Here is a 15,250-nt window from a genome sequence, read left to right on the forward strand (position 1 = left end):
TGCAGGTGAATTATGGGAGTTGGAGTTAGGGCTGATAGTGGGTGCAGGTGAATTATGGGAGTTGGAGTGAGGGCTGATAGTGGGTGCAGGTGAATTATGGGAGTTGGAGTGAGAGCTGATAGTGGGTGCAGGTGAATTATGGGAGTTAGAGTGAGGGTCTGATAGTGGGTGCAGGTGAATTATGGGAGTTGGAGTGAGGGCTGATAGTGGGTGCAGGTCAATTATGGGAGTTGGAGTGAGGGCTGATAGTGGGTGCAGGTGAATTATGGGAGTTGGAGTGAGGGCTGATAGTGGGTGCAGGTGAATTATGGGAGTTGGAGTGAGGGCTGATAGTGGGTGCAGGTGAATTATGGGAGTTGTAGTGAGGGCTGATAGTGGGTGCAGGTGAATTATGGGAGTTGTAGTGAGGGTTGATAGTGGGTGCAGGTGAATTATGGGAGTTGTAGTGAGGGCTGATAGTGGGTGCAGGTGAATTATGGGAGTTAGAGTGAGGGCTGATAGTGGGTGAGGGCTGTTATTTTTTCTTTCATTTTAATCAATATTTTTTGTTTGCTTGGTTAATTTAACCGCTCATATTTGCCTCACCAGACAAATTATTATTTAATATTATTATTATTATTATTAATATTATTATTATTATTATTATTATTATTATTATTATTATTACTTTTAAGAGTTCATAAAAATCTTAATTTAAGCTTGTATTAAGTTGCAATTTTGTATGATTTTATGATCCAGGGAAAAAAGTGATTCCAAGTGATTGACATGTTTTACCTGTTCTCAAAATAGTTGTCTCACAAGTGTGCATCGATTTGTCTCTGTATCTCAGTCTATTCCACGTCACCGCCCAGCTGCCATTTCCCAGCGTCTGGACCCGCAGATCCGGCCTCTACCGGAGGCAGCGACCGGGCAATCCCGACACGCCAATCGAGGCTTTGATAGGTGAGAAATCCAGCCATTACCTTCGGCGCTATCATGAATTCTCATCCCCCAGGAGCCGTGTGCTGTTGCCAGGAGATAGAGCGGCCCCACAATCCCTTACCCTTTAGTGAAGTCATCCAAAGCAAGCACGGCCCTGCCAGCGAATATCATACGGTGTGTTTTTCCAATCTTTAATCTGGCTTCAGCGGAATGAGCTCCTCAGGGAGGAGGGTAATAAATGAGTGGAGGGCTGCTGAACGGATGGGCAGCGTTAGCCTGACTGGAAGCCTGTAATGACAGAGCTGTCCAGCTCGTGTCCAAGAAAGTCTGAAACTATTGTTCGATTTTCAGGGGCACAGTTTCTACTCGCAACTCGTCATTTATCTCCTTAAAATCTGTAAACTGCAAAGGGTTGTGTAATACGACAGCAATGATTTAATTGCTCGCAGTTCGTTGAGACAAACTCTGTATGAATCTTTTTATATGATGTGCAGTGTCTACCAGTGTTTCCAGTAATACTATAGTTGTGTTTGTAGGTAAAACTGTAAATACTGTATTCCAAATAATATTTAATAAAGTAGTTGCTGCAAACTTTTGCCAATGTTTTCTTTTGTTTGCCATCTACTGACACTGACAAAAAATATATATCAGTATTATTTATTAATTATTATTATTTGTACTCTCAAAAGTCAAAAGTATACTTACAAAGATAAAAGAACTTTGATTAGGTTGAACTACTGCCAAAACACTGCTGTAGTTATAATAATATACTTAAAAACGTAGGTATCACACCAGTAACTAGGTATCACACCAGAAATTAGGCATCACACTCGTCATAGTCACTGGGAAGTCTCCAAAAAAAAAAAAATCACATTTAGAGGGAGGTCCCAGGAAAAATAACACTATGATTAGGATCACTGAAATTATACTGATGTCATTGACATATATCTGATTGGGACCAATCATAGTTAAACACCATGGAATGGACCAATCCAAAGTTGTTTGCATATATACTATTTATCAGTAGAGAATGAGTGTGTTCAGTTTGTGTTATGTTCAACTTACTGTATTGTACAGCTGATAGCTTTTTATTAAATAAAGATGAAAGCAAAGCCAGTCAAGAGGGCAGCCATGTATTCCCTGTATGTTCCATATTTGAGAGAGCTCTCTTTACCGTACCAGGTGTGCTCTACTCTATTATTCCTTTTAGTGTATATAAGGTCCTGAAGGCTTCATGTTATATGTATCATAACATCAAAACACGGACAATGCCTGCCAAAGGGAACATCACCTTATTTTTACCAAAATAGTTAAAAACAGTAACAGCATGATGTGAATACAGCCCATTTAAGAATACGTAAAGAAGAATTTTAGTGTACCCCCAGCATTTCAAAATACAGCACTTTTAGCCAATGCTCCTAACTGACTTACAATGCCAGTGATGGGGTATACTGTTTCACATGCAATGAAATGGCTAATTTTACACCATTAACATGCTCAAAGTAGCTCCACACTTCATTAGTAGAATCTGAGGACCCTGGCACTTAAAACTAGGTTGCCCACCTGAGGGTACCATGTGTATAAACAGTGTTTTAATAAAGTATTTGTGCGTTTTCAAAGATCTCAGTACCTGGATTTAAAAGTCAGGGCACTCGAAATTCTATCAATGAATTGTGGGACTGCTTTTAGCTTCTTAATTGTGCAAAAATAGACATTTTTTGCATGGTCAATGCTATTCCCCTATCATTAGTAGTTCAGAATGCTGGGGGATGAACGTGGGCAATTTGACAAAAGTTTGTACTCATTATGATGTTGAAGTACACTCCAAGTCTATTTCACAGCAGACTTCTCCTTTAATGCAGTTAGAAGTAATGTGTTACTAACCAATTCTGCCAATAACCATATAAATCAACCATTTCTTTTACATAAAAATGTGGCTTAAATTGTATTTTTGTTGTATGTTTCTACTGTGAATTTGTATTAATCTTTATATAAAGTCAATTGTTTGAACATGACTGATCTCTTGATTTGTACTTATAATTAATGCACTGAAATGTGTACTTTTATAATTTAGTGCTACAAACTACTACAAACTACTGCCTCCCCCTTAAGGATTGGCCTGCAGACCACTAAAGACTAAGTTCTCATGCCACTGGTTGAAAACTTGTGGCACACAGGATATTAAATATGAGTATTATGGGCCCAAACTTAAGGACTGCCCAAATTACAGAAGACTAAGGTCAGGGTAAAGGACACAGTTCATACCGTACAAATGTCTTTTAGCACTTCAGCCTGGACACATTTGCACATTTCACTCCAGAGATGAGGCTTGATTCCATGGGACGTGTTTTTAGTCAGGAATAGAACATTTTCAATACTACATATCTAGACTAGAGCTTTTTAAAAACTAAAGTAAAATCCCATATAATTTAGCCATTAAAAAAATAAAGCTCTTAGTGTAACAGCTGCTCACAGTGCTGCATGTTTAATTTAGTTTTACTAAAGGAAAGATACTTCAACTGCAATCAAAAACCAGGCACTGCTACTTTTAAACATGTCAGAGTGCTGCAGGTTGAGAATAATGCATGTTAATGGCACACCAACAACCGCTAAGTAAAACAGGCCTAAATCAGTTCATGAACATTAGATGAATGGGTAACAGAAGCCTATTTCCACACACACACACACACACACACACACACACACACACACACACACACACACACACACACAGTATAGAGACAAAGTAGTAAAAACACTAGACACTTCATTAATGAACACTATCAGTGACAACAAAAAACATAGATGCCATGATCCAGTTTCCTATTATTCTGTAGAAATCAAACCAAAACTATCCGCCATGTTGTTACATTTGCAACCAGCCCAGAGTTTAAGCCAGACGGTGCCCATTTGGTAGACCCGCCTTCTTCACCTGGGCCTGAGGTGGGCAGACTTATTTGCCTCTATTTTGTGTTAAAAATAAAAGTGAAACATTTGAATAATGCTAAACGAAATGGCCAGAACTGATATCACAATATATAACTCCAATACCAACATGAAGAGTATAACAGCCACTGTTAATAGAACTGGGTGATATTGTCAAAGCATGTCACAATATTGTATTTGTGTTTTGACACACAAAATGCACCAGCAGTGGCAGAGGACAGTGATTTTCCTTCTGTTTTTTTCTGTACATTATCTAAATAAATGTACAGTTGGATTATTGTTATTTTAGTTTTGGATGGCATTGATGACTTGTTTATTAAAGCATATTGTTGACACAGGAAGAAAAGCCTAGTGAAACACCATTATTGACATTATTTAATTATTATTTACATGAATAATTGTGAACAAATTGTTACAGTTGTGTAACTACAGTTGTGTTTACAGTAAACACCATAATCAAATCCACTTAATACCAGCCATTATTTATATTATTTATGTGGTCTAATTACCTCATTTGCTGTTTTTTAGTACTTTTCAGTACTTTTTAGTGTTCAGTGAAATACCATATTTTTTGCACTGTAAGATACACTTAAAATCTTCTAATTTTCTCAAAAATTGTCAGTGTGTTTTATAATCCAGAGCAGTAAAGCCAGGAGTTTCAGTTTAGTTCTCCAGCACCAAGACTCGAGACTGGAGCAGTATTAGCATTAGCCGCTAACTGTGCTAAATGCTAGTTCTTTTGCTGTTCAGAAGTGTGTATTATCAGCCTGTAGCCTGCTGCTAACCCCAGCTAGCACTGCTGGAGCAGTATTAGCATTAGCCGCTAACCTCACTAAGCGCTAGCTCCTTCACCATTTAGAGGTGAACTTAACTTAGTTACCCCCCATCACCCAGTGGCAAGACCTGCTGAATTAGAAGGAAAACATGGCGACACCCCTGTTCCTTACTAGTGTCACATAATGCGTCTTATAATCCGGTGCGTCTTGTGAATGAAAATAGACCAGAAAATAGACGTTTAGATGTATAGTGCGCTTTTTAATCCGGTGCGCCTTATAGTGTGAAAAATACTGTAAACTGAACTGTTTTTGAACAAGTGCCATAAAGTCAGGCTTAATTTTTGAGGTTGAGAGGCAAAGGTCCAGTTAACAACCTTTGTCCCAAGGTCAGTCAGTGCCCAGATCTCAGAGCTCCTTCATTGAGTTTTCAGCACAACCATAAGAACCAGAAGCAGAGCAGTTTTCCACTGGATTCCCAGTTTGCCCAGTAAATGTAAACATCAACAGTAAAGAGCAGTACGTGCATTTGAGCTCGGGTTACTCTGATTACCGCTTAGACAACCCGAAGCTCAGTTTAACCCCCAAACTGCTTCCAGCATGCACCAGTGATTTAAACGCACTGTAATAAAGTAAGTGGCAGTATTATGTGTCTAATACACTGCTGAATATACTTAATTATTGATTTATGATTCATAGGGGGCTAAGGGAGTTTAACAGATAAACTAAATAAAGGATTCTTTATTAGCTGATCAGTTTGATCAGGAGGAAAACACACAAATTCAGGGCAGTGACCAAGATTGAGAAACTGCTTTAAACTACCAACATACAGTATTGTACTAAATTCAGGCTATTCACAAACAACTTCTAGATAGATAAATTACAATTCTTTCATTATAGCTTAGTCCTGCAATCCTAAATTAATAAACATAATTTGAAACATAAAATGAAATTGTTATTGGCTGATTAGACATCAAGGCAAGTTGAACATTACATTTATAGCTTTTTTTTTAATAAACCATGACTACCTATTTATTTAATTCCAAAGTTAAGCTAATTGACTAGTAACAAGCTGCATTTTATTAATCACACAGTGGGTTTGATCTGTGTGTTTTGATTCAGAGACTTTTTAACCAGCTATTAAAAATCTCATCACAGTTTACAGCTTGGTTAGATACTGTTACCTTTCTTTTAGAGAAATCGCCATACATCCATATTTCTTCTGCTTGTAACGTCAGCTAGCTCCAACCTGCTGCCTTAACTCCAGCAAGGGGGAGTAAGGGGGCTGAGCAAAACCATTGGGGGCTAGTGGATATTCATTTGGGGCTGTAGCCTGGAAGCCCAGCCCAGGCAACGACCCTGGTTTAAAAGGTCATAAAGCCCCTCCAGCCTGACAAGTAAAACAGAGGGGTAGTGCTAAGTGGTAGGAAAGACAAAGACTAGAAAAAAAAAACTGAACCAGTTCAGTCTAAAGAGAATATTATATTTAAAAATACTTCTGTACTTTATAGAAAAATACAGGACTAGATACTGGACTCACACTCCAGTCTAGATGATGGTGGTAATGCTCCATATGAGTTGTGTTCCAACTGCCATTAAACAGGAAAAAAATATGTTTTCAAGAATAGGCTACACCTCCTATCAGATCAATCCCATTGAGGAGTCATCAAGGAAAATACAGATTTTATTTTCTGTTGGGTAACCTAAATAGCATAAAATCCATATTAGCATGAATTGTAGTATTAAAATACTCATTCTACAGGTTCCTTTATGTGGTGGAGTCACAAACTGTCCCATCTGTGAAAACTCAGCACAGCAGCTGCTTTTTTCTGTAGTTGGGAATCCTCTTAGTCTGACTTTAATCGAGGAAACCAAAGATCAGAGAACATTTTACATCACAAAGACTGGATATAATTGGCTTCAAATTGTCCGAGAGCAAGAGAGGAAAACAACCATGCATGTTCACGCAGAGAGAGAGAGAAAGAGAGAGAGAAAGAAAGAGAGAGAGTATCCTGAGGCATTGATTTGTATAACATCAGAAAACCTGCTGGCATCAACATCTAATTATCAGCCCCACCAACCACCCACAGCCTTCACGCATTCCCACTGTTGGTGCGTTGGATCCCGAGACTGGGATCGATGGCGGGAGCAGCAAACCGGCTCATAAGCATTCAGGCGGCCTGCGGAGCTCCAGGCTAACTATTACAGCAATATTGTAACATTTAGGGACTGAGCGATGCTATCTCTGCCATTCAGAACACCTTCACCACGCCGGCTACGGGCGCGTCATATCAACCGAGAAGGCCGTCATTGTTATTCAGTGCACCCGCCGCATTACCCAGGGAAACAACTTTAGGCCTATTGTCGCATTTACAGGTCGACTTGAAATTCAGGCCGCTCCCTCCGCCGCGCGGCGAAACGGCAGCCTGTCGCACTGAAAGTGCTGCTTTCACAGGTTACAGAGCTTTCAGAAAAGTGTTTAAATGCTCGGCAGGTGGGGCAGATTCACAGGGAAACCTGAAATTTTCTTGCTTTTTAAAAAAAATAAGATTCAAAAGCAATATATAAACACTGTTACTGTTTCAAAACAGACCGTTTACTTTCCTGTTCATGTCCAAAGCAACGAAAACAGTGTTTACCCTGCCAGTTTTTTTTTTTTTTTTTTTTCTGGGAGCTGGTTCCAGATGTTGTAAGCTGCTTTTGAATTGTCAGGGTTAGAGCTGCACAATATATATTTTCAACATTGCCACTGCATGTGCATTAGATTACAGTCCCATACAGAAATGCAATATACCACATACAGTACATGTCCCTATATCAAGAGTCATGTTTCCATAAATGTTCATATTTTCATACAAGTGATATATTATTCACAGACACACATCCTCTGTATATTTGTAGATAGAAGTTATGTAATATATATAAAACACCCATGTGTGTGTATATATGTACATATATTGTACATATATTATAATTACTGTACATATAGGATTTATTTTTATTTATACAACAGTTAGGTCCGACCTCCCAATCTGATTGGTTGAGAAGTGTTCTAGCCGTGCTAATATTTGTTATAACATCACAGCCTTCTCACGGTCGTAACGTTTATCATGTTCGCTTATTCCCACTTTTGATTTCAAGCTAACATTCGTGGTGTTAGACTGTATAAACCATACTCCGTTTTGTAGTTACAGTTCTGTTACAGTTGTTGTGGAACTGTTGTTGAGTGCTTCTGACACTGGGAAGCTAAATTACGTCCTACAATTACAAAGCATGATTCATGAGTTTATAAGAATGGGGATTGTGTAACTAGCCTAAACTGGGTATAAGGTGGGGTTAAAGTAAAAAAAAAGGGACACAGACTGAATATCTTTGTTTGCATTAAAGAAAAATATATTCTAAAAACAGAAAATTTAGTGAAATTCCTCTTTTAATATTGTTTGGGAAGTTTAATATGCTTAAAATATATCAGCGTTAGACGTGTGTGTGTGTGTGTGTCTCTCAGTTCATTAGCTTGGTTTACTGATTAAGCAAAGAGATGCTTCTGATTATTATCTTGAGACCAATTTGAAATTATTAACATGCATCATTAACATCCAAAGAAATTATTGGCAGATTTTCTCTGCAGCCGTGCTTTCATATTAAATAAGCCTGAAAGCTAACAGCTAGATCAGGTGTCACGCCTGGCCCTGTTTCCTGTCTGTCCTCGTGCCTGTGTTGTCCCACGTGACCCGTGCCCCTGTGTTCTGCCTGTGATTTTCCATTACCTCATGTCTCATTTGTAGCTCCACCCCTTCCCCAGGTGTTTCTACTCCCAGTGTGTTTCCTGTTTAGTTAAATAGACTTCCTCTGTTACTTGTCCTCTGTCGGTCTTTGCACTGTCCCCCGTTGTCTGTCTCTCTGCGTTTCTGTCTCTCTCTGTGTTTCTTAGCCTCTCAGTGTTTCTTTAGTCATTGCCCTAGGTCCTTGTTTAGTGTTTATCTCTGTTTGTTTCTAGTTCCCTATATTTATACATCTCTGCCTTGTTTAATTTTGTAATTATTCAGTTCCTAGTTTATTTCTTTGTTTATCTACTCCTGCTTTGTTTGTTAGTTATTATCTATCTAGTTTAGTTCCTTATTGTTTTCCTCGTTTGTTTTTGTCAGCCTCCCTATTTGTTTGTAGTATATATTTATCTTCCTGTTTATTTTGTTATTTTCTAGTTCCCTGTGTTTTCCCTAGTTTATTCCCTTGCCCTGTTTTAGTTTATCCTGCCTAGTTTTATAGTCTCCCCGTTTGTTTATCTTTAGTATCTCTTGTTTGTTTGTTAGTTTTAGCTCGCCTCTGTTTCTTGTTTTCCTTTGTTTCTTGTTTACATGTTTATTTGTTTATTTATCATTAGTCTCTCTCTCTTGTTTATTCCTAGTTTATTTTTCCAGCGTTTGTTTAGTTTTATGTTCTCTAGCCTCCCTCGTTTGTTTAGTTATTTTGTTGTTACGTGTTTACTTCTCTCTTTGTTTAATAAACTCACCTTACCTGCACATACGTCCGCCTCCACGTCTCTCTGCCTGGGTCAACCCTGACAAAAAGACCGACCAAATGGATGTAGCAGAATGGCACGCTGCTCGGAAGGCGGACCTGGAGTTTCTCCGCCTCCTCGCCGAGCAAATCCGGGGAGATGACCCGCTCCCAGCGCCTTTCCTCGGGTTGGAGCCCGTCAGCCCAGCTTCTGTGGCGCCCACCGAGACCCACAAGGGGAGCCCGTGGACTGGCTCCAGGTTGGCGATTCGCCACGCTCCATGCGGGACCCCGGCGTTGGAATCCCCGAGGCCCCAAGGACGCCGTAGGCCTCGGGGTAGGCGTTTTAAGGGGCCCCGCCAGCCGGAGGTGGAGCCCGTTTCCGGGGAGGATTTTCTTGGGGGGGCGCTAGGGCTGTGTGCGGTCAGCCTCGATCCTCGCCCCGACGAGGACGGGGGTGGCATGGATGCAGGCTGTGAGGAGTCCTATTCCTGGGACTACTCCGATCTCCTCACACCTGCGTCCAGTGAAGAGGAGTTTGAGGACTGCCCTCCTGCACCAGCCCGCCAGCCGCTACTTCCTCCTGCGGTAGCTGCCGATCCGCGCCCTGTGTCTTTCGCGGTGGCAGCCGAACCGCAGCCCGTGATTCCCGCGGTAGCAGCAGAACCGCGCTCCGAGACCCCCTGCGCGGCGAGCCAGCCGCGGTCAAAGACTTTCCCCGCGCCAGCTTTCACCGGAGAACCAGCGCTCCCCGCTCTCCTCACACCTGACTCTGCACGAGAGAGTAGGAATCCAGTCCGGGTTTTTACTTCACCCGCAGCTTCGGGCTCCAGTACTGCAGTGTCGGACCTTTTCATGCCACGCCCCGTGAAGCACGCGTCTGAAACGCTGCACCCCATGATACAAGCGGCGGCCGCGCCGCTCTCCGAGACTTTAGCGGCGGCCACGCCTCTCTCCCAGACTGCAGCGGCGGCAGCGCCGCTCTCCGCGATTTCAGCGGCGGCCGCGCCGCGCTCACAGACTGCAGCGGCGGCAGCGCTGCTCTCCGGGATTTCAGCGGCGGCCGCGCCGCTCTCCGAGATTTCAGCGGCGGCCGCGCCGCTCCCCGAGACTTCAGCGGCGGCCGCGCCGCGCTCACAGACTGCAGCGGCGGCAGCGCTGCTCTCCGGGATTTCAGCGGCGGCCGCGCCGCTCTCCGAGATTTCAGCGGCGGCCGCGCCGCTCTCCCAAGCACCAGCAGTCCCAGCTGCTCCAGCTCAAGCACCAGCAGTCCCAGCTGCTCCAGCTCAAGCACCAGCAGTCCCAGCTGCTCCAGCTCAAGCACCAGCAGTCCCAGCTGCTCCAGCGCAAGCACCAGCAGTCCCAGCTGCTCCAGCGCAAGCACCAGCAGTCCCAGCTGCTCCAGCTCAAGCACCAGCAGTCCCAGCTGCTCCAGCTCAAGCACCAGCAGTCCCAGCTGCTCCAGCTCAAGCACTAGCAGTCCCAGCTGCTCCAGCTCCAGCACCAGCAGTCCCAGCTGCTCCAGCTCCAGCACCAGCAGTCCCAGCTGCTCCAGCTCCAGCAGTCCCAGCTGCTCCAGCTCCAGCACCGGAAGTCCCAGCTGCTCCAGCTCCAGCACCAGCAGTCCCAGCTGCTCCAGCTCCAGCACCAGCAGTCCCAGCTGCTCCAGCTCCAGCTCAAGCACCTGCAGCTCCCAGAACTATGTTTGGGCCCAGGCCCCGTATTTCCAGGCCTGCTCCTAGGCCTCCTGACTTTGCCCCTAGTTATGTGCCCAGGCTGTCCTCACAGACTTTTACCAGTCCTGGGCACCCACCTATGTCTTTTGTACCCCTGTCTCTCCCTGTCCTGGTCCCCGTATCTGTGATTGTTCCAGTTCCTGTCCCCGGTGGTTTCTCTGTTCCTGTCCCTGTTACTGTGTTTGTTTCCGTCCCCGTCAATGTTCTAGTCCCTGTTCCCATGTCCGGTCCCGTCCAGTCTCTGTCTCATGTCCAGTCTCCGTCACCTGTCCAGTTCCCCGTCCAGTCTCCGTCACCTGTCCAGTCTCCGTCACCTGTCCAGTTCCCCGTCCAGTCTCCGTCACCTGTCCAGTTCCTCGTCCAGTCTCCGTCACCTGTCCAGTTCCCCGTCCAGTCTCCGTCACCTGTCCAGTTCCCCGTCCAGTCTCCGTCACCTGTCCAGTTCCCCGTCCAGTCTCCGTCACCTGTCCAGTTCCCCGTCCAGTCTCCGTTCCCTGTCCAGTCTCTGTCCCCTGTCCTGTCTCCATCTCCTGTCCAGTTCCCTGTCCAGTCTCCCGTTCGGTCTCCTGTTTTCCCCGGCCTCTCCCTGCCGCCAGCCCCCGGGGTTTGTTTTTACGCGCCTCGGGAGCTGCGCGTTTAGGGGGAGGTTTCTGTCACGCCTGGCCCTGTTTCCTGTCTGTCCTCGTGCCTGTGTTGTCCCACGTGACCCGTGCCCCTGTGTTCTGCCTGTGATTTTCCATTACCTCATGTCTCATTTGTAGCTCCACCCCTTCCCCAGGTGTTTCTACTCCCAGTGTGTTTCCTGTTTAGTTAAATAGACTTCCTCTGTTACTTGTCCTCTGTCGGTCTTTGCACTGTCCCCCGTTGTCTGTCTCTCTGCGTTTCTGTCTCTCTCTGTGTTTCTTAGCCTCTCAGTGTTTCTTTAGTCATTGCCCTAGGTCCTTGTTTAGTGTTTATCTCTGTTTGTTTCTAGTTCCCTATATTTATACATCTCTGCCTTGTTTAATTTTGTAATTATTCAGTTCCTAGTTTATTTCTTTGTTTATCTACTCCTGCTTTGTTTGTTAGTTATTATCTATCTAGTTTAGTTCCTTATTGTTTTCCTCGTTTGTTTTTGTCAGCCTCCCTATTTGTTTGTAGTATATATTTATCTTCCTGTTTATTTTGTTATTTTCTAGTTCCCTGTGTTTTCCCTAGTTTATTCCCTTGCCCTGTTTTAGTTTATCCTGCCTAGTTTTATAGTCTCCCCGTTTGTTTATCTTTAGTATCTCTTGTTTGTTTGTTAGTTTTAGCTACAATTAAATTAAAGCAATTAAAGCAAAGTCTATCAGCTTCTTAATATCTGTGTGATGTTTTTAAGTGAATTAAGTGAATTAAGCCACATTACATGAATGTGGCTGTGGTAAATGTAATGTCTGATTTCTGTGCAGTTCTACAGATCTGTTATTATATAATCTGCAGGTTAAGGTTATGTGTTAGAAAACATGCAGTGCTGTTCTGAGAAGCAACAGTCTGATAAATACTTGTGTTGCCATTAATAGATACAGGATGTGCAGAACTGACAATATGAAGATATTATTCTAGAAAACTTGCAGTTCAATCAGTTCAAGGAGTTTTTTAGTTTTGTTTTGAAGCAGAATGAGTTACATTACATCTTTAATAGAAAGAAAGAAAAAGAAATTGTTGCTTTTTGACATAAAAAAACTATTTTTATGTAAAAGCAAAAACAGATTTAAGACAAAGTAATAACAATTAAATAGAAACATATAATGTAAAATAAATTGTAATAGAACAGACCTAATTTAACTGGGATTCAGGCAATTGGTGTCTAAATGTCTCACAATTATTGAGTGTAGAACGGAGGCAGTGTTAATCTAACAGCTTTTCGGTGTGTAAAGTTACTTTGGTGTGCAAAAATTCATGGGACATCAGTATGTAAATTAATCAATAAAAGTGCTACCTCAGGGGATGGCTTAGGACCACCTGCACCTGTGTAAGTTGTGAGGTGTTATCTTGTGACTTAAACATTGGCTATTGTGCTCTTGCACTTCAGTTGGAGTGGGTTAGATGGTTGGTTCAGATGAATGAGACGTTTTATTTCTGGAGTAGTACAGACATTTAACATTCCTCCATCTACAGTGCTCGGTATATTCCAGCATTATTACCTCCCAAAGTGGTGATCAGTGGTGTCTGGCTATAATTGAGTGCAAGGTGTCCCGTTACATCTGCCGTAAAATAACAGTTAATCATTTTAGAAAAAGAACATCATACTAAATGTAAAACATGGTGGTGGTAGTGTGATGATCTGGGGCTGCGTTGCTGCTTCAGGACCTGGACGACGTCCTGTAATAGATAGAAGCAGGAATTCTGCTGTTTATCAGACAATCCTGAAGGAGAATGTCTGGCCTTCAGTTTGTGACCTTAAGCTTACACATACTTGGATTCTGCAGCAAGACAACGATCTGAAGCTCACCAGCAAGTCCAACCTCTAAATGCCTAAAAAAAAAAGGTTATGTAGTGGCCTAGTGTGTTTGAGATGCTGTGGCATGATCTTATACAGGCGGTTTACGCTCAAAATCCTCCAGTATGGCTGAATGAAAACAATTCTGTAAAGAAGAGTGAACCAAAGTTCATCCACAGAGATGTGAAAGACTAATTGCCAGTTATAAAAAATGCTTGATTGCAGTTGTTGCCGCCAAGGGTGGCACAACCAAGTTATTAGATTTAGGGATCAAATATTTTGAACATATTTTTTCCCTAATAAATGAAACAATAATTTGTACATTTATATTTACTCAGGTTATCTTTGTCTGATATTATAAATATGTTGATGTAAATGTGTGTTCATTGTGATGCACCTGTAAAGGCAGCCGCTGAAGTACAGCCCATAAGAGGATTAACAGGACAAAAAAGGGAACATCTTATCGCTACATTTCCTCACAGCAGCAGCAGCACCTTGCTGGTCGTTGGACGGCCTGTGGGTCTGGAGTCTCGCAGATGGAATTTGGCGTAGATAAACACCTCTGGACAGGAGCTCCTGGGAAAGCACTCCCATTCACAGCTCCGTCGCTGCTGCGTCAGCGCCCGCTCTCCGGAGGGCGCCGTTTGGAGGGGGGGTAGCTGGGGGACTCTGTGGGCCTTTTAGACTCGGACTGAGAGTTCGCTCGTGCTGAGTTAGCAGCTTCTCCTCCAAAGCCTGAGAGCAGTGAAAGGGTCGGACATGTGCTCGGCGGTGGAGAGCAAAGCTAAGCTATTAGGAACCTTCTGTTTGTTTGGTCTCGAGGGAACGGCCTTCGCATCCTTGAGCTTCAAGGAAACCAGCCGCGCTCGACTAATCAGGCCATTGAATTGTTAATTACTGCCATTTTGCAGATGTGCTGAGTGCTATTGATCTGGAATGTAAACGAAATTAACAACATGATAGTGACCAATACCATCAAACACCAAAGGTTATGCTAATTTACCAATAGCATAGAACATGCATTAGCATTCCGTAAAAGTGGTAGATACTTACTGCACATTTTATTACACTGTTAAAAGTACAAGTTTCTTGAGGAACTTTAGGGGTTCAATTTGAATTTGTGGAGGAAAAGTGTTCAAAAACCACCAATAAAACACCAAAGCTCAGACCCACCATGAAGTGAAAGCTGCTGAAACACCAGAAAGAAAAGGACTGGGTTGTTTGGCCACAGTGACCAGATATGAAAACTGTACCAACTGTTAAGCATGGTGTTGGGAGCAATGTACTCTGGTGTTGTTTTGCTGACAGTGATACTGGTACATTGTAGAAAGTGATTGGAATAATGAAGAGTGAAGACTTCCTTCAGCTAAATAGTTAAACTATACATACTGTAGTCGTTGTATACTTTTTGTAGAAACAACTATGTACTTCCATTTATTTTTCCCAATTCTTTGAAAAGTCTGAAATAACTAAGAAACTGCCACCTAAGAAAATTGGTTCGGGTGGTTAAAACAAGCCAGAAAAAACAGTGACAAGAAATGTGTTTGGAAGTAAAGGTGAAGCATTCAACACCAAGATCACTGTACCAGCTGTTAAGCATGGTGGTGGGGGCATTATTATGCACTGGGAATGTTTTGCTGCTAGTTAAACTGGTACATTGTAGAAAGTGGTTGCAATAATAAAGAATGAAAACTACATCTGAATTCTTCAGCATAACTATTAACCAAACAGTTAAATTATACATACACAATGTCCACTTTTTTTGAAACAATGCCAGCTGTACCAACTTCCAGTTGTACTTTCTCCAAACAGTAGCTGATGGTCACCCAGCTGCAAACATGGTGGTGGGAGCATCATGCTTTGGAGCTGTTTTGCTTGCAGCTAAACAGGTACATTGCGTGGAGTGAAATAATAAA

The 15,250-nt window shown here is 42.7% G+C and overlaps 1 protein-coding gene across 2 annotated transcripts; it reads right to left on the minus strand.

Moving 5' to 3' along the window:
• Positions 1 to 10,735: 10,735 nt before the first annotated feature.
• LOC125804896 (uncharacterized) lies at positions 10,736 to 11,428 on the minus strand. Of its 2 annotated transcripts, none has more exons than XM_049484618.1 (2): positions 11,248 to 11,428; positions 10,736 to 11,169 (listed from the first exon to the last, which is right to left on the minus strand). In XM_049484618.1, the coding sequence occupies exons 1-2, from the start codon at positions 11,398 to 11,400 to the stop codon at positions 11,071 to 11,073; spliced, it is 252 nt and encodes an 83-aa protein (XP_049340575.1). In that variant the 5' UTR covers positions 11,401 to 11,428; the 3' UTR covers positions 10,736 to 11,070. The 2 variants fall into 2 exon arrangements, with proteins under 2 accessions (XP_049340575.1, XP_049340574.1); XM_049484617.1 differs by having other exon boundaries at positions 10,736 to 11,217.
• Positions 11,429 to 15,250: the final 3,822 nt, after the last annotated feature.

Source organism: Astyanax mexicanus, chromosome 11, assembly GCF_023375975.1.
Source record: "Astyanax mexicanus isolate ESR-SI-001 chromosome 11, AstMex3_surface, whole genome shotgun sequence".
NCBI classification, from domain to species: Eukaryota; Metazoa; Chordata; class Actinopteri; order Characiformes; family Acestrorhamphidae; genus Astyanax; species Astyanax mexicanus.

What these genes read in the sequence shown, in the direction of transcription:
- LOC125804896 (XM_049484617.1), bottom strand. Translation starts at nt 11,400, where the DNA reads ATGGAGACAGGACAGGGGACAGAGACTGGACAGGGAACGGAGACTGGA. An exon ending in CTGGACGGGGAACTGGACAG is followed by an intron (nt 11,218 to 11,247) that starts GTGACGGAGACT and finishes GGAACTGGACAG; the next exon opens with GTGACGGAGACTGGACGGGG.